We start from the raw sequence: 20,694 nt of genomic DNA on the forward strand, positions 1-20,694 counted from the left end.
AAATGTGCAGTGGTGAGGGGTCCCCAGGACAGGTTTGAGAACCACTGCAATAGACTACTATAATGACGCTGGCTTGTAAACGTGAGCATCGCGATTATTTGGCGTTTGAAAAAATAAAACCCATGAAATGATATTCATATGACATGCTGAAGCATAAGCCACTGACTGTAACGTTACCTGGGATGAAGACATTTCACACGCGCCGCCAGAAGAACACCTGCATGTGAACTCCTCCTGCAGTGTTCAGGGGAACTGTTAGTGCTACACCGACCCACGGGACGCTTTTATGAAGTTATTTGGCCCGCACCGCTCCACTGGATATATTTTTACAACCCGCCCCGCACCCGCGACCATTAAATAGACATATGGGGTCCGCGGATTATGAGACGACCCGCGCATCACTAGTTCAGGGCTATCAGGGCTGTCATGTCAGCAAATGCACGCGCGATGGCATCCCCTGATGTAGGATGACAGAGCTTACGACAGTAGTTGAGGACATTATTTTTTCCCAACTGTAGGGGGAGCCCGAGAGCAAAAGTTACCCAGTGCTGCTTTAATGCTGTGTCTCCTTTGAGGCTCAGTCAGGAATAAAATTATATTTTTTTACTTTTAACAAACATCTCAGGAAAGGAGACATAAAACACAACTGTAGAGGTTTTATTAAGAAATTTCAAAATAAGAAAAAGTTAACAACAGGAATGAACAGATAAAATAATCATGAAATCAGCTCCATCACACAGAACAGAGAGAGGGTTTTACACACACAGTCTGTCCGTTACTGTATTTAATATAATATTTAAAGCAGTTTATATCCAAACCACAACAAAATGACAATAATCAGAATGAAATATGAAAATATTTCTTCAGGCTGCTCAGAGTTTCTTCTCTGCTTTCTGAGAAGAGGAAAATCCAACAATGACCAATCCTAATTTTGAGCTACTTGTAATATTGTTGCAGATTCGCTCAAACTCAGCAGTATTTTATTGTCATATTGTAGGCATCTCTATTTCCTCTGGCCGCTGCGAGTCCTTCCTCCCTGTAAAATAAAGCCATTGACTAACCTCTGACCTCTTGTGTGTGTTTTTATCATGACTGCAGATTGATCCAGATCAGATGAGTGTGAAGGATCAGATTGTGTGCGGCTCAAACTCACCAGCTCTTCTTGCACAGATGATCTGAAGAAGAATCACAGTAGGAGCAGCAAACACTGCCATCTCAACAATACTCACAATCACTGCAGGAAACACGAGAGGAAGAGAAGGAACTGAAGTCAAGGGGATTCAACTATGAACATTCACAGACTGACTGATAGTTTCAGTGATATAAAGCTGTCAGAATAAATCAACGTGTCGTACCTCTGATTAATAATCCATCAGTCAGACTGACTTCAGTTTCTCCTGGATCTGTGGAGAATAATAATATTAATGCTTTTCTATAGCCTGACAAACCAGACCCACATCAAGATGTTTGGTCTGGAAACTCACCATTGACAGCTCAATCTGAGAGGCGGATAAACGGTTGTCTTTCAAACTCCCTCTGCACGCGATAGGATAGTGCTACACCAACCAGAGCAACGAAGGTGAAGCAGAGCTTGTTGATAGATTAAACATTCGCCGTATCCGGTCGGCTAAACTCCGAACATATCTTCCCTTTTTAAGAATGACTTCAGTGCCGTTCTTTGTTCTTTTCTCAGAGAAAAGCTTAACTCCAAGTCTTCCACAGTCGCGGTAAAAGCTGATTCGAAAGACCGCCGCCGTTCGCCAGTTTCTGTGTTTACTAGAAGCACGCAAACGCAACTCGGCCGTCGTCATTATGGCCCCGCCCACCGACTCTATACACGATGTGATTGGCCCGACCAGAGTTTGGCGATCACAGCTCAGAAGGGTATTGAGAGTTGCTAGACGACACTTGCGGGCAGATTAAATTTGCTGCCGCTAGGGTGCGTCTAGATTTCTAGGTTAGCTTTTCTAAGTACTCAAAGCGCTTTACATTGAAGGGATTAATCTCCTCAACCACCACCTGATGATGCGACGGCAGCCATATTGCGCCAAAACGCTCACCACACAACAGCTGATTGGTGAAGAGGAGACCGAGTGATGAAGCCAATCAGGAGAGGAGGATGATTAGGAGGCCATGATGGACAGGGGCCAATGGGCAAATTTGGTTACACCCATACTCTTTATCGAAGGACATCACTAACACCATCACTATACCGGGGTGTTAGGACCCACACAGACCACAGGGTGAGCGCCCCCTGCTGGTTTGTCTGTGTGTGTGTGACACTCAGTTCAGAGCAGGTGTGTATGTGTGTGAGACTCTCAGTTCCGGAGCTAAATCTGCTCACACTAACATGGGATGCCTTGCCTTGTTTAGGGTCATGAAACCCTAAAACACTTTTTTTGAGATGTAAACAGATATGTATAGGCTTCACATCATTGAAAACACTAAGGGTACTCATTAATGGTATTCATATGTGAAAAAAATAATTGTTTTTACATTTTTCAGAGCGATTTCTGTCTTCCGGTTTGAAAAGCTGAGTCGGAGCAACGTCACAAATGCTGACGTCAGCGTGTGCTTTTCGGCCCTAGTATGGGCTGCTGGGCACATGCTGACGGCGACCGCTCCGAGCGATTCTCGATATATATTCATGACATAAAGCTCATTCAGTCCAATCACTGCACTGTAGTATGCATACAATATAATTTAGTTAATATGCATGAAACAGTCACTTCTGTCAGGCTGCTCTTCCATCATTATTGTAGAGACATGGTAGGGAAGTTTTGAAAGCAGCGTGCGGAAAAATCAGGGAGGAAAGTGAGGCGTTGATAGGCTTATGAAGCAACGTAAGGCCGCTGAGCGAGATGTAACCGGGACGCCGTCTGTGGAAGCCTTTGCTACAAAGGCTCGGAAAAGTAACATTAACTTGAGGAATCGCGCGCTGAACCTGCAAGCCTTGACTATCTAATTTATGTCAGTGCAAAATAACCAATCTGTAGGCTAATGAACAATATTTTTGATGAAATATCAACAAGAATCAAAAGCCACCTTTTCGTTTAATTTGTGGTCACAGTGAAGGGGGGAGTGGGACAACACCCTTGCCTCTTCATCCTATGCATCTTATCCTTTTGAATGATTTTTAACAACCTCATGAATTAAATAATCAGTTATTATCCTTTCAAAATGAATAATTATTGACAATCAATATTATTTGATCATTAATACATTTAACTATTATTTAATATGATTTTGACTCTATGTCTGCTGTATGGTGTCAAATTTGCTTTCCAGAGATGGTCTGACAAAGACAGTCTGACCCCTATCTATGTGCCCTGATATAGATAGCCTGACCTCTATCTCTGGGTCCTGACCAACAGGGCCTTGGAGAGAAAGTTAGAACTTCCAAGAGGTGAATCCTGCCTGTTGTTAGTAACCCCAGGACAGGAAGGGGTGGGAGGATTTGAGTGTCCCAATTGTGATTTCTTCCCATCTATATAGTGTGATTTTTCTCATTGATAGAAGTACATTTTTGTCTTTATATTTCTTTATATTTCTTTATAGAATGAGGTAGATGATATTAGTCATACTTTTCTTTCTGGAGATGTGTTTGTCATGTGGTGTTGATATCTTGTTCTGTTGATAAGCTCAAAGGACGCACTAACCTTGGAGGAGAGATGTACCCTAGAGCAGGGGTCTCAAACTCTCGGCCCGCAGGATGATATTTTGTGGCCCCCTACTTGACATCAAAGTTTAGTGTGTGTGTGTGTGTGTGTGTGTGTGTGTTACATGTTCTGTGCAGGTCTACAGAATGGATTGGACCACTTTTCTCACACACTAGACCTCTTGGCGTCTTTCTAGGACTCCCCTGAAGTCAACACTACCCCAATCTTGGGATTGTCTGATGTATACATCCTGATTAAGAACAACAACATCTCCTATCTATTCTCGCGTGACACATTGTTTAGACTTTATGCCAATCAGTAATATTCCACGTGTCCATAATGATGTAAATCATGCCCTTGAAATTGGTATAACTGGTGTGGTAATTTTGTGTAAGGTAGAATAGAGTCTGGCCTGACACCGCCTGAGAGACTCTGAAGCTGACTCTACTGATGAAACTGCAAACTATTCTTCAGTAAAATTATCTCCGATGATTGAACATCCTGACTCCTGGTCTTCATTTCGCATATCTGGTATGGGTCAAAACTGTCAACCCCTATCAACAGACATGCACTAAACCACATGTGTTCGGGCTCTTAGTGAAACAGTGTGCATATTTGGACAAATATAGATTTAGCTGCTGAGTGACAGTGCAGATCGTCACGGCAACCCAGCGCGTGTCGCTTCAGATGCGCGGTCAAGACTATGAAACCTCAAACCCCTTTGCTTTTACCCCGATCTAGAATTATGCTGCCTTCACCTGCCATCGGAAATTTGATAGTTCTGACTTCTGAAGTCGTGATTACGAAATCATTGCATTCAAGTTTCAAAATGTGAGGGCGTTCATGAGCAATTTTTACCTCAGGAAACTCGTATTTACGATAATTCCTAGAGCTCCTGAAGGCATCATTACACCTCTTTCACGAGTTCACACTTACAAATAAGTCAGATAGAATAAATGGTATGGTATGAACGTGCTTCTCCCGAACTTAGTTTTTTAAGAAACATCATATCGCGTTTGCTAGCATGTTCGTGGGTGGTTCATGTTCTCTTATCACATCGGCGCGTTGTTCATCTTGCCAAACAGCGTGCATGTTTGGACAAATATAGTTTAATTATCACGTTTGCAAAATACTTTGTCATACAGAATAACATTTATTTTCATTTCTCACTGAATTATGCTGGTTTGAAGAGCTGAAAAACTTGCTATCTCTGCTGCACGCCACTTTATGTCTCAGAGCTCTCTCATTCGCTGTACTCATCCCTTATTTAATCTCACTGTTGTAAACAATGCCAACGTGAACCAAGAACATGTCTCAGAACCGATCACTAATCTTAATGCACCTAATGAAACTCTCCTATTTATTTCCACACAATACCCATCCCACCTTTTCACAGTCGACCACTCCCCTTTGTGGAAGCCTTTTCAAATCGAAGGTGTGAAAAAACACTGCTGTAGCAGGGGGGTTTCATGACCCTTTAATAAATGCTGATTTAAATCATTCATGATCAAAAACTTAGTTCTTTCAATCCCATACAATGAAAGAGTACATTTGATATAAGAGTATATTAGCTTTACATTGACTTCCTGTGTGTGTGAGGAAAGTGAATGATTGAGGTCTACAGATTCAATAGTTTGATCAGCTCTTTCTCAGTAATTGGCTCTGTAAACCTCAGAAATAAGAAAGACATGCAGAAATACCTTGTGCAGTAAACACAGGTGTGTGTGTGGCTGTCGTCCTCTCAGAGCTTCGGGTAGTTAATGATTTCTGGTTTTCTGTACAAATTAAAGGATGGATTTTTAGTTCAGATACACCATATTCTGGATAAAGAATTTAAGTGATAAATAATCAGGCTTAATAATGTCATTGATTCAGGACAGACTGAAGGTTTATGATTAATAATCAGGCTTAATAATGTCATTGATTCAGGACAAACTGAAGGTTTATGATTAATAATCAGGCTTAATAATGTCATTGATTCAGGACAGACTGAAGGTTTATGATTAATAATCAGGCTTAATAATGTCATTGATTTGGGACAAACTGAAGGTTTATGATTAATAATCAGGCTTAATAATGTCATTGATTCAGGTCAAACTGAAGGTTTATGATTAATAATCAGGCTTAATAATGTCATTGATTCAGGAGAGACTGAAGGTTTATGATTAATAATCAGGCTTAATAATGTCATTGATTCAGGACAGACTGAAGGTTTATGATTAATAATCAGGCTTAATAATGTCATTGATTCAGGACAGACTGAAGGTTTATGATTAATAATCAGGCTTAATAATGTCATTGATTCAGGACAGACTGAAGGTTTATGATTAATAATCAGGCTTAATAATGTCATTGATTCAGGACAGACTGAAGGTTTATGATTAATAATCAGGCTTAATAATGTCATTGATTCAGGTCAGACTGAAGGTTTATGATTAATAATCAGGCTTAATAATGTCATTGATTCAGGTCAAACTGAAGGTTTATGATTAATAATCAGGCTTAATAATGTCATTGATTCAGGACAAACTGAAGGTTTATGATTAATAATCAGGCTTAATAATGTCATTGATTCAGGTCAAACTGAAGGTTTATGATTAATAATCAGGCTTAATAATCTCATTGATTCAGGACAGACTGAAGGTTTATGATTAATAATCAGGCTTAATAATGTCATTGATTCAGGACAGACTGAAGGTTTATGATTAATAATCAGGCTTAATAATGTCATTGATTCAGGACAGACTGAAGGTTTATGATTAATAATCAGGCTTAATAATGTCATTGATTCAGGACGAACTGAAGGTTTATGATTAATAATCAGGCTTAATAATGTCATTGATTCAGGACAGACTGAAGGTTTATGATTAATAATCAGGCTTAATAATGTCATTGATTCAGGACAGACTGAAGCTTTATGATTAATAATCAGGCTTAATAATGTCATTGATTCAGGACAAACTGAAGGTTTATGATTAATAATCAGGCTTAATAATGTCATTGATTCAGGTCAAACTGAAGGTTTATGATTAATAATCAGGCTTAATAATGTCATTGATTCAGGACAGACTGAAGGTTTATGATTAATAATCAGGCTTAATAATGTCATTGATTCAGGACAAACTGAAGGTTTATGATTAATAATCAGGCTTAATAATATCATTGATTCAGGACAGACTGAAGGTTTATGATTAATAATCAGGCTTAATAATGTCATTGATTCAGGACAGACTGAAGGTTTATGATTAATAATCAGGCTTAATAATGTCATTGATTCAGGTCAAACTGAAGGTTTATGATTAATAATCAGGCTTAATAATCTCATTGATTCAGGACAGACTGAAGGTTTATGATTAATAATCAGGCTTAATAATCTCATTGATTCAGGACAGACTGAAGGTTTATGATTAATAATCAGGCTTAATAATGTCATTGATTCAGGACGAACTGAAGGTTTATGATTAATAATCAGGCTTAATAATGTCATTGATTCAGGACAGACTGAAGGTTTATGATTAATAATCAGGCTTAATAATGTCATTGATTCAGGACAAACTGAAGGTTTATGATTAATAATCAGGCTTAATAATGTCATTGATTCAGGACAAACTGAAGGTTTATGATTAATAATCAGGCTTAATAATGTCATTGATTCAGGACAGACTGAAGGTTTATGATTAATAATCAGGCTTAATAATGTCATTGATTCAGGACAGACTGAAGGTTTATGATTAATAATCAGGCTTAATGATGTCATTGATTCAGGACAAACTGAAGGTTTATGATTAATAATCAGGCTTAATGATGTCATTGATTCAGGACGAACTGAAGGTTTATGATTAATAATCAGGCTTAATGATGTCATTGATTCAGGACAGACTGAAGGTTTATGATTAATAATCAGGCTTAATAATGTCATTGATTCAGGACAGACTGAAGGTTTATGATTAATAATCAGGCACAATAATGTCATTGATTCAGGACAAACTGAAGGTTTATGATTAATAATCAGGCTTAATAATGTCATTGATTCAGGACAAACTGAAGGTTTATGATTAATAATCAGGCTTAATAATGTCATTGATTCAGGACAAACTGAAGGTTTATGATTAATAATCAGGCTTAATAATGTCATTGATTCAGGACAGACTGAAGGTTTATGATTAATAATCAGGCTTAATAATGTCATTGATTCAGGACAGACTGAAGGTTTATGATTAATAATCAGGCTTAATAATGTCATTGATTCAGGACAGACTGAAGGTTTATGATTAATAATCAGGCTTAATGATGTCATTGATTCAGGACAAACTGAAGGTTTATGATTAATAATCAGGCTTAATGATGTCATTGATTCAGGACAAACTGAAGGTTTATGATTAATAATCAGGCTTAATGATGTCATTGATTCAGGACAGACTGAAGGTTTATGATTAATAATCAGGCTTAATAATGTCATTGATTCAGGACAGACTGAAGGTTTATAATTAATAATCAGGCTTAATAATGTCATTGATTCAGGTCAAACTGAAGGTTTATGATTAATAATCAGGCTTAATAATGTCATTGATTCAGGAGAGACTGAAGGTTTATGATTAATAATCAGGCTTAATAATGTCATTGATTCAGGACAGACTGAAGGTTTATGATTAATAATCAGGCTTAATAATGTCATTGATTCAGGACAGACTGAAGGTTTATGATTAATAATCAGGCTTAATAATGTCATTGATTCAGGACGAACTGAAGGTTTATGATTAATAATCAGGCTTAATAATGTCATTGATTCAGGACAGACTGAAGGTTTATGATTAATAATCAGGCTTAATAATGTCATTGATTCAGGACAAACTGAAGGTTTATGATTAATAATCAGGCTTAATAATGTCATTGATTCAGGACAGACTGAAGGTTTATGATTAATAATCAGGCTTAATAATGTCATTGATTCAGGACCGACTGAAGGTTTATGATTAATAATCAGGCTTAATGATGTCATTGATTCAGGACAGACTGAAGGTTTATGATTAATAATCAGGCTTAATGATGTCATTGATTCAGGACGAACTGAAGGTTTATGATTAATAATCAGGCTTAATGATGTCATTGATTCAGGACGAACTGAAGGTTTATGATTAATAATCAGGCTTAATAATGTCATTGATTCAGGACAGACTGAAGGTTTATGATTAATAATCAGGCTTAATAATGTTATTGATTCAGGACAAACTGAAGGTTTATGATTAATAATCAGGCTTAATAATGTCATTGATTCAGGACAAACTGAAGGTTTATGATTAATAATCAGGCTTAATAATGTCATTGATTCAGGACAAACTGAAGGTTTATGATTAATAATCAGGCTTAATAATGTCATTGATTCAGGACAAACTGAAGGTTTATGATTAATAATCAGGCTTAATAATGTCATTGATTCAGGACAGACTGAAGGTTTATGATTAATAATCAGGCTTAATAATGTCATTGATTCAGGACAGACTGAAGGTTTATGATTAATAATCAGGCTTAATAATGTCATTGATTCAGGACAGACTGAAGGTTTATGATTAATAATCAGGCTTAATGATGTCATTGATTCAGGACAAACTGAAGGTTTATGATTAATAATCAGGCTTAATGATGTCATTGATTCAGGACAAACTGAAGGTTTATGATTAATAATCAGGCTTAATGATGTCATTGATTCAGGACAGACTGAAGGTTTATGATTAATAATCAGGCTTAATAATGTCATTGATTCAGGACAGACTGAAGGTTTATGATTAATAATCATGCTTAATAATGTCATTGATTCAGGACAAACTGAAGGTTTATGATTAATAATCAGGCTTAATAATGTCATTGATTCAGGAGAGACTGAAGGTTTATGATTAATAATCAGGCTTAATAATGTCATTGATTCAGGACAGACTGAAGGTTTATGATTAATAATCAGGCTTAATAATGTCATTGATTCAGGACAGACTGAAGGTTTATGATTAATAATCAGGCTTAATGATGTCATTGATTCAGGACAGACTGAAGGTTTATGATTAATAATCAGGCTTAATAATGTCATTGATTCAGGTCAAACTGAAGGTTTATGATTAATAATCAGGCTTAATAATGTCATTGATTCAGGAGAGACTGAAGGTTTATGATTAATAATCAGGCTTAATAATGTCATTGATTCAGGACAGACTGAAGGTTTATGATTAATAATCAGGCTTAATAATGTCATTGATTCAGGACAGACTGAAGGTTTATGATTAATAATCAGGCTTAATGATGTCATTGATTCAGGACAGACTGAAGGTTTATGATTAATAATCAGGCTTAATAATGTCATTGATTCAGGTCAAACTGAAGGTTTATGATTAATAATCAGGCTTAATAATGTCATTGATTCAGGAGAGACTGAAGGTTTATGATTAATAATCAGGCTTAATAATGTCATTGATTCAGGACAGACTGAAGGTTTATGATTAATAATCAGGCTTAATAATGTCATTGATTCAGGACAGACTGAAGGTTTATGATTAATAATCAGGCTTAATAATGTCATTGATTCAGGTCAAACTGAAGGTTTATGATTAATAATCAGGCTTAATAATGTCATTGATTCAGGAGAGACTGAAGGTTTATGATTAATAATCAGGCTTAATAATGTCATTGATTCAGGACAGACTGAAGGTTTATGATTAATAATCAGGCTTAATAATGTCATTGATTCAGGACAGACTGAAGGTTTATGATTAATAATCAGGCTTAATAATGTCATTGATTCAGGACAAACTGAAGGTTTATGATTAATAATCAGGCTTAATAATGTCATTGATTCAGGTCAAACTGAAGGTTTATGATTAATAATCAGGCTTAATAATGTCATTGATTCAGGAGAGACTGAAGGTTTATGATTAATAATCAGGCTTAATAATGTCATTGATTCAGGAGAGACTGAAGGTTTATGATTAATAATCAGGCTTAATAATGTCATTGATTCAGGAGAGACTGAAGGTTTATGATTAATAATCAGGCTTAATAATGTCATTGATTCAGGACAGACTGAAGGTTTATGATTAATAATCAGGCTTAATAATGTCATTGATTCAGGACAGACTGAAGGTTTATGATTAATAATCAGGCTTAATAATGTCATTGATTCAGGACAGACTGAAGGTTTATGATTAATAATTAGGCTTAATAATGTCATTGATTCAGGACAGACTGAAGGTTTATGATTAATAATCAGGCTTAATAATGTCATTGATTCAGGACAAACTGAAGGTTTATGATTAATAATCAGGCTTAATAATGTCATTGATTCAGGACAAACTGAAGGTTTATGATTAATAATCAGGCTTAATAATGTCATTGATTCAGGACAGACTGAAGGTTTATGATTAATAATCAGGCTTAATAATGTCATTGATTCAGGACAGACTGAAGGTTTATGATTAATAATCAGGCTTAATAATGTCATTGATTCAGGACAAACTGAAGGTTTATGATTAATAATCAGGCTTAATAATGTCATTGATTCAGGACAAACTGAAGGTTTATGATTAATAATCAGGCTTAATAATGTCATTGATTCAGGACAGACTGAAGGTTTATGATTAATAATCAGGCTTAATGATGTCATTGATTCAGGACAAACTGAAGGTTTATGATTAATAATCAGGCTTAATAATGCCATGGGTTTGGTAAAAGGACCGCTCAATTTTCCTGTGTGCAACATTTTAGTAGCCTGTCCATAAAAAAGATCAGGCTATAGTCTATAATAAAATGTTCAGTCATATTGAAACAATCTTTAATGTTAGCTTTAAACATGCATTCAAGCCAGCTGTGGTTTGATGAGGCTAAAAACGTATGAATTTAGATAACTCAAACAAAAAAATAGAAGTTATTTGTTCTGGTTTCAGAGCTCAATAACATCTAATCGATCAAAAGCATCAAATCGCTGCAACATTTTTTTATCAGAGTCAGATGCAGCGGTAACCTAAACGTTTTATTTTTGTAGCCTGTTTAACTTTTTAAATGGTCTAGTTGCCGCCTTAACAATTCTAAAATTCGTTTGGTGCTTTTTGGATTCGACCGACTTTTTAATTTGTTTGAGCGAAAATGATTGTAGGCCTACATAATAAAATAATGTTATAAATACAATTTATTAACAACAAAGCGTCATGTTTTGGGATTTTCACTTGCCAGATCCTGCCCAAACAATCGTGATGTTATGGCACTGATGACATAACACTAGGTGGGCCCGCCCTCACGTGACTATGATTGGCCAACTGATAAGCCTAAATCTGATTGGCTAAAGAATACGACTGCTCCGGGTGGGAGGAGAGCGCTGCCAGGAGAGTCTCCAAATACACACACACACACACACACACACACACACACACACACACACACACACACACACACATCCAAGGCGATTCACACGCGAATGACGATTTGCACATTCACATTCAAGGAAGGACACACTTGTAAATTTTAAACATTCGAAAGTTTTTATGCAGTTGTAAATCTACAATTTTTTTTTTGCATTTGTGAAATGTATTTTATGAATATGTAGTTTTATTTTGTGCACATGAATAGTTTTTTGTGAACGTGAATTTGGTTTCATGCATGTGAAATTGTCTACACATGTGCATTGTGTTTTTTGCGTGAATTATTAATGAGTCTTTTCTGCTTCCATAAATTATTAATCATAAACCTTCAGTCTGTCCTGAATCAATGACATTATTAAGCCTGATTATTAATCATAAACTTTCAGTCTGTCCTGAATCAATGACATTATTAAGCCTGATTATTAATCATAAACCTTCAGTTTGTCCTGAATCAATGACATTATTAAGCCTGATTATTAATCATAAACTGACGCTCCTACACGGGTCACACTGGGCTTTAATGACTATTCTCATTTATGCAATATTTCATGTATGACCCGTATAGGAGGTCAAATTATCAGGATTTTGTGCATTTTCTGGCTTTGACCACTAATATTTCACAAATCCTAAATGTATTTTGTAAATAAAGAGTGTTTTCTCACCTGAACTCTTGACAGTGTGTGTGACTGAGGTCTTGAGTTGTTTTCTCTGAGTAACTTCACATCTCCACTCTCTGTTGTGATCTTCATTCAGGAGTGTTGTAGTCAGAGTGATGTTACAGCGATCTGGAGCTGATATCTGATATCTGGAGTCTGTCTGAAGATCAACACCAGCCTGATTCACCCACAGCAGCTCAATATCCTCAGAACGGACCCAATCACCACAGGAGTATCCATAATATGAATACAACTGACAGGAGAGAGTCACAGAGCGGCCTGGACTGAGCTCAGTCTGAGAGGATGATGATGATGATGATGAAGGAGAGACTGAAACACAACACAAGACACACAGATCATTCGTGGAGTTGAAACAAATAATCTGCCCTTTTTAAATTGACCCCATAATCATAAACTCACCATGAAGAACGTGCAGATAAACACGAGCATCAGGTCCTTGTTGATGTCCATTCACATATTGTCTGCAGGTGTATACTCCACGATCTTCTATTGTGACGTTGTTGATGTTCAGAGAGCAGTCAGACCCCAGACTCAGACTCTCATGTCTCTCTGTGTATTTCTTCTTCATCCCTCCAATAATCAGTTCATCGGCTGCTGAATGTCTGAATCTTTTATAGTGGGTCCATGTAGTTGATGTGCAGTCAGAAAGAGCATTATTACAGGACAGACGGACATTTCCACCAGAACTGATGAACACATGACCATCACCATCATCCACTCCACTGGAACCTGAAACACAGAACATCTGACTGATCATTATGATATTAATAAATGAAAACATACCAGCATAAAAAGCAGAGGATTGAAATAATGCAGTGTTTTCTCCTCACGTAATGCAAACTCACTGGAGAAGTGTTGCTTCACAGCGCTCTTATTAATATCCAACATTTTATGGTAATCAGAACAGAACCAGAATATGAAAGAGTATCTATAAACAAGCCCAAACTAATTCATTTAAAGTGGCGTTGGGCTCATGTAGCCGAACTCTCTCATTCGGCACAGATCCAAATGTTTCCATATTTCTTGATGTATTTGGATGCTAAACTATGATTTATGATGTAAACTTCATGACTGTTACAGTATGGACAGAAAATCCTCCTCTTCACTCGCGCTAAAATGAGCTTGGCAACACCTCGCGCTGAACACATTCATATTAATAATAACTGAAATATTAATACTGAAATATTAAACTGAGCAGTGTCACTTTAATACGTTTGCTTGACTGTAGTTTATTTTGATCCTGAGGCGCCGGTGCGATCAAACAGAGGAAACAGAAAATACTCTGTCCTTTTGCTCAGATTAGAGGAAGACATTATTTAAAACTGCAAAGTGTTTTAAGTCTTGCGATCCACCCGAGGGTCTCGACCCCAGGTTTGAAAACTCCTGCTCTAGAGAGACTGACTTTCACACAAGTGTTGTGTTGAATGTTTGACTGTCTAACCCTGACCACTAACCTCAGAGGAACAGACTTTGACAGGACAGCGGTTGAGGAGCATGATCTTCAGTGTGAGATCTGAACACTGGCTCAACACAAGACCACTACTGTTAGTTTCTCTTCTCTATTTGAGCAGTTTCCAGAATAGAGTTCAGTTCTAGAAATAAAGAAGATCCGGTCCAAGCCACTCTGAGAAAGAGACAGACAAATATACAGACGCAAGAGAAACGGTGAGAACCGCTTTCAGAATCTGTGAAAATGTTCACGATTTAATCAAATAAGAGGGTTATTTTCCATTTAGTGCTAAACCTACCCATTACACACACACACACACACATGTTGGTCTATGTGGTTTAGAGGGGTTCTCCATAGGCGTAATGGTTTTTATACTGTACAAACCATATTTTCTATACCCCTACACTGCTGGTACTCCTAAACCTACCCATCACAGGAAACATTCTGCATTTTTACTTTCACAAAAAACACATCATTTAGTATGTTTTTAAATCTATTTGAAATATGAGGACATTTGAAATTTCCTCATAAACCACATTTATAGTGTAATACTAGTGTAATACCCATGTAGTTATACAAATTTGTGTCCTCATAAACCACTCAAACACACGAGAGCACTGCCCCTAAACCTACCCATCACACACACACACACACACACACACACACACACACACACACACACACACACACACACACACACACACACACACACACACACACACACACACACACACATCCTGTATGATTTATAAGCATTTTGAAAAGTGGGGACATGGGTAATGTCCTCATATTTCATAGGGTCACTGTAAACCCTAATGTTGTCTTTACTTAAACAAATAAAGTAATCTTGACTTAATATTACTAGTTTAGTCCAAAAACTAAAAAATATAAGTTAGTTTAACTTATTAACCTACAAAATACATAAACTTAAGATTTCAAGTTGAATGAACTCAAAATCATAATTGATTAAAATAGCTCGCTCTGGTCTTGCTTTGATGTGATTGGCCATGCCAGGAGATCTGTCTGGCAACAAGAACTAATTCACTGATTGGAGGACATTTAAAAAAGGCGGTCCTTTTCTGTTGCTGATTCAAATTAAGATGGAGACTTTTTCATTGTGTGCAATCTTAAAATCGGTAAGTAAAAATTTGTAAGTTACTAAACATAATAATAATATGTGAACTAACTTATAACTAACCAGACTGACTTTATTTCTGTTTTAATGGAAATAATAGTTTCGTTGGAAGTCACCATGATGGAGATCATTGTTTGCTTTAGTTGGGCTCTTGACCCTTGGCTGTATAATATTATAATATAATGTTTCTCTGGCTGATTTGTGTTTGTGAGACACATTTGTGAAGGAACACAAAAACAAGAGAAAATATCATCAAGTGATGTTGTTTAATCATTGACGATGAAAACATCATCATGTATTGGCAGAATCCTTGAATTCATGCAGAGTCTAATGCTCTGGTTGTCAAAGCAGTTATTAATAGTTTTGAAATATTAATACAAATATCCATGAGATTCTTTACTCTTGTGGTAATTGAACAATTTATTATTTTTATTTTTTGTGCAAAAAAAGTTTAAATCTGCGGCATTAGTTAGACATGCACAGACATCAAGAATCTGTGTATGGATCTCTACAATGGTGACAATTATTTTTTTATCCGATAAACAGATCAACTCTGAACATAAACCAAGCTACAAAAACATCAGAACAAAAGAGCAAAAGTAAAAGCAAATAGTAAGAATCAAAGAAAATGTGTCACAATTCAGATGCATAATTTATTCATGCTGCAATGTATGCTGAAGTTTTGATTGGTTGTACCCAGCATGGTGTACTGAACTTCTGGTGTACCCAGTTTGGTGAACTTAACAATTGAAGTACAGTGAACATGAGCACCAAGATAAGTGAACTTAAATATACAAGTTTTGGGAGACTCCATTACTCAGTTGAATTGAGGGAACGAGTCTACTCAAATGAATTGAGTTAAATCAACTTATTAGGGTTTTCAGTGCTCTCCTGTAATACCTGTGTCATACCCATGTCAGCGAGTGCCGAAAAGAGAGTGGAAAATGGGCCGTGCCCGCGTTGTGGTCACGCACAAATGCTCGACCATGCTGAGACCATGGCGGAATCCAGACCTGTACCTACGCACCGTCCAGCCAGGAGCGGTGACGCGGCGGAAAGTGGTCACGACGGACGCGTTGATGTCGGGCTGGGGAGCCCATTGCGATGGCGTGCCAGTGTCGGGCTTGTTGACGGAGACGGAGAAAACTTGGCACATAAATCGCCTGGAATTGAGAGCGGTCCTATTGGCTGTCCAAAGTTTTCTCACAGTAGTCCAAGGGCACCACGTGCTGATTCGTACAGACAACACATCGGTAGTGTCGTACATAAACCACCAAGGCGGGGTACACTCGAAAGCCCTGTACGAGCAGGTGGTTCACCTCTTACTGTGGACCGATTGCCATCTGCTCTCCATCAGAGCGGCACACGTTCCGGGCTACCTGAACAGCGGTGCGGATATGTTGTCGAGGGACGGGATCCCTCAAGGGGAATGGAGACTGCACCCCGGGACAGTGAGGCTGATCTGGGAACGGCTCGGGATGGCAGATGTGGACTTATTCGCGACAGAAGACAATGCGCATTGCCCTCTGTTCTTCTCTCTGTCTCGCTCTCCCCTGGGCGGGGATGCACTCACGATGCAGTGGCTGAACACCCGCCTATATGCGTTTCCCCCCTTGAAAATTTTGCCTCAGGTGCTGCACAAAATCAAGGAGGAGAGAGCGTCAGTGCTGCTGGTCGCCCCATTTTGGCCGAACAGACCGTGGTTTCCCAATCTGATGGAAATACTGCAAAATTTTTGAGAGGCGCGAGACGGTTGAGCCGCTGATGTCTGTAGGCTTAAGGGAGCTTTCGCTTAAAACCGCACTTCTGATCGCACTCGCCTCGGTTAAGCACGTAGGGGATTTACAAGCGCTCTCTGTGAATACTGACTGAATGCAATTTGGACCAGGTGATTGCAACGTCACTCTAAAGCCCAGACTGGGCAACGTGCCTAAATCGCTTTCTACATTGTTCAGAGCACAAGTGGTAACACTCCCGGCGTTCGCCCCGGAGTCAACAGTTGACACTTTCCAACATGTGTTATGCCCTTTGCGAGCCTTACGAGTTTATGTCAACCGCACAGCTCGGTTCCGGCAGTCGGATCAATTGTTCATGTGCTTTGGGGGCAACGCTAAGGGACAGCCTGTCTCTAAGCAATGACTGTCGCATTGGATAGTTGAGGCGATTGCTTTGGCTTATTCCAGCTTAGGAATGGAGTGCCCTATTGGTATTAGAGCACATTCAACGAGGGCAATTGCCTCTTCATGGGCATGGTCTAAAGGCGTCCCGATCAACGACATTTGTTTGGCAGCTGGGTGGTCTTCACAGAATACCTTCGCCAGATTCTACAATTTGGACGTGTGCTCAGTAGCCTCTCAAGTCCTGGCAGTAGGTCTGAACCCTACTCTGCCTTCGGCTTCTAACCGCTAGACATGCGGGTGGTTTCGACCAGGTCGTATAGTTGGAATTCGAGACATGGCGTAACCCGCCGAGCTCACAGTTCAGATCTGCTGTACTCTTGTCAGTCGGAAGATTCTGAGCAAATGCTGCCAAGACGATACATTATATAGCGGTTGGGCTCCGCCCCCTTTCACCGCCTTGACTGGCATTGGCCAGTGAGAGTTGCAACTTCACTGGCGTTGTGCAATAATATTTCAGTAATGTAGGAAGGAAGGGAGTCCCCAAGCGTCAGCTTCTGACGCCATGTCCCGTTCCCGTCTCTCAGGGAACCGAGGTTACGACAGTAACCGGTGATGTTTTCTCTGTCCTAAAAACGGCCTGATGATTTCCTTTTTCTATGAAGTCTCTCCTTCAGAAACATATAACGAGTTCTGATTGGGCCAGCGCTTCCCGTGTTGTGATTGGACAGCAGCTTAGCGCACTTTGCCCGGAAAGGTCCCGCCTCTTACCATAACGGGGAGATGCAATCGCTTAATGCGCACTCTTCTCCACGTGGGAGAGCAACGAGACCACGCCCCCTATTTTGCGTGTTCTTGTGGGCGGAGGGTTAGTCAACAAACGGTTCTAGTGACGTCATTACAGCAGGAAGTGCAGCGGTGTAGTCCAAACCGGCTGTTCGCTGTAGGCTTTGAAAGGAAACTTCTGTTAAATAAAACATCTCGCTTGGCATTGAGCTTTATAATTTTACAGGTATTATTTATGCTCTAACAGCAACATTTCACATTAACTAAAGTTTGAAAGATGGAATCACGAAGAACGGGACCTTTAATACAATCTTTAAACAGTCATGATCGTTTCTATAGTTCATATAATGTTTAATTATCAGGTATAAATAGCTGGAACATCTCTCTGTGAGTAAATGAACGATTGATAATAAATGAAGAGCTTTACATCAGATCTGAATGACACTATGACACACATTATAACAAATATCAGTGCATTCAGGAATAAAACACAACCAAACGCCATGACATGACTTTCAGCAACAGTTTAAACTCTTTACCAAACACTTGCCACAATCAGTTTTTGAATATGTTCACATCATACAGATCTTTATGATATCTTATAGATAAACAGATGTGTTTACCTGAGAGAAGAGAAGAGAGAACGATCAGTCCCAGCAGACACAGATAACACTTATCAGCCATTTTCTGTTTCTGTCAGTCTTTCTGTTCTTTATATAGTCACAGCTCTTCCTTTATCAGAATCTTAAACCAGAGCAGTTGAATAACAGAGTTGCGACACGCCTTCACCTCGCGGCAGCGAGCGTGTTCACATCGATCTCAATAGTTCTAAACAAACTAGCTCTTTTCTCAAACAAAAGATAAGGACATCACTTGATTGAATAGCTTTTGTAAGTTTAATAAGGATTAATTTATTATTTAAACAGTTAAATATACAGTTATTTTACATTTCCACTTCTCTACCTAAAAACCTGAAAAGCATTGTTTATTTTATTAGTATCTTTGCTCAATAGTATTTATTTGTGCTGCTGCTTCTATTTAATATATTTGTTCTTATTTTCTTTATTTTTATTTGACAGTAGTCCTTTTCCCCTGAACATAGCAAATACTGAACTGTACTGAAACCGTGAACCTAAAGCCGTGATACAAACCGAACCGTGAGCAATCTGTACCGTTACACCCCTAGAGTAACGTATGCGAGGGGGTGCCACTACATTGTGAACATTTTCAAAGGGTGCCATGACTGAAAAAAGGTTGGGAAACACTGGAATCGACAACAGCTTCACTATACTGGTATTTGCAGCAATTTTTGGTCAACAGTACAGCATAGTGTGCATTGATTATTACATCAATCGCATTTACAGTGTCATTTTAAAATGGAGAGTGATGGAGATGAACATTGTAATGTTATGCTCTTCTTGTATTTAGCCCTGAGATATTCCTTACTATCATAGTCAAATGTGACCGTACACCTTAACTATTTTTCAATGAAATAAATGTTATGAAATAAAATATATTTTACTTTAGTAATATTTTGAGGAGATTTTTGGTACTAAATAGTATTTGTGCAAAAATTATGATCTATTATTGACCACTTAAAATATTTTTCTTCTAATATTTATATTATTTATATTAGGGATGTCCTGATCAGGTTTTTTTGCCTTTGAGTCCGAGTCATTTGATTTTGAGTATCTGCCGATACCGAGTCCCGATCCGATACTTCTATAATACATTAAAAAAAGAATAAAGAAGAGCGAAAAAACAAACCAGGATGTTCCTTATTTTTTATTTTATTCACCTTATTTTAACACTCAACAACTCTAACAAACAGAGCACTTCTGTGAGGTAGCTTGAACAATCAAGTAATAAATAACATAAGTTCTTCACTTTTGGATTTTAGTGCAACATTAAAATTAAAAAATTCCGGGACCGGAGTTGCAGATGCAGAAAAATTAATTATGTTGGTGTGAAATAAACAGTTATGGAAATCAAATTAAATAATCTGCTCCTAATAATCCCGAAAAAAAAGTCTGTTAGTGCCTCAGTGACGTCTTCACTCAGAGATGATGTCGAACCTCAGCTGTCAATCATGACATCACACTGCCGTTTTTATAGCAACAAATAACTAACTAAAACTAAACTTATTTAAAAAAAGAACACTTGAAATGAAATCATCGTGATGATAACTGCCTACAATGACATAAACTAACTTTGGGGAAAAAATATTTGAAGTGTAATTTGACTGAAGTGTAATTAACAATGCTTTTCAGGTTTTTATAGGTCTAACATTAGTTTTTAGGTAGAGAAATTGAATAAAGTAAGCTAATCAAATGTAAAATGCATATTTAACTGTTTAAATTAAAGACTAATCCTTATAAAAGCTATTCAATCAAGAGCAGTGGGTGATTTGATTCCTTATCTTTAGTTTGACATTAAACAGACCGCACGGCTACTGCCCCTTTAAGACCTAATGG

At 37.9% G+C, this 20,694-nt stretch overlaps 1 protein-coding gene across 1 annotated transcript; it reads right to left on the reverse strand.

Annotated features, from left to right (window-relative positions):
• Positions 1-986: 986 nt before the first annotated feature.
• Positions 987-18,904, reverse strand: LOC137089920 (tyrosine-protein phosphatase non-receptor type substrate 1-like). Its single transcript, XM_067453491.1, has 7 exons — positions 18,844-18,904; positions 13,132-13,461; positions 12,718-13,041; positions 5,360-5,434; positions 1,356-1,403; positions 1,154-1,234; positions 987-1,036 (listed from the first exon to the last, which is right to left on the reverse strand). The coding sequence occupies exons 1-7, from the start codon at positions 18,902-18,904 to the stop codon at positions 987-989; spliced, it is 969 nt and encodes a 322-aa protein (XP_067309592.1).
• Between the last annotated feature and the right edge of the window lie 1,790 nt (positions 18,905-20,694).

This window comes from Pseudorasbora parva, chromosome 2, assembly GCF_024679245.1.
Source record: "Pseudorasbora parva isolate DD20220531a chromosome 2, ASM2467924v1, whole genome shotgun sequence".
Classification (NCBI taxonomy): Eukaryota; Metazoa; Chordata; class Actinopteri; order Cypriniformes; family Gobionidae; genus Pseudorasbora; species Pseudorasbora parva.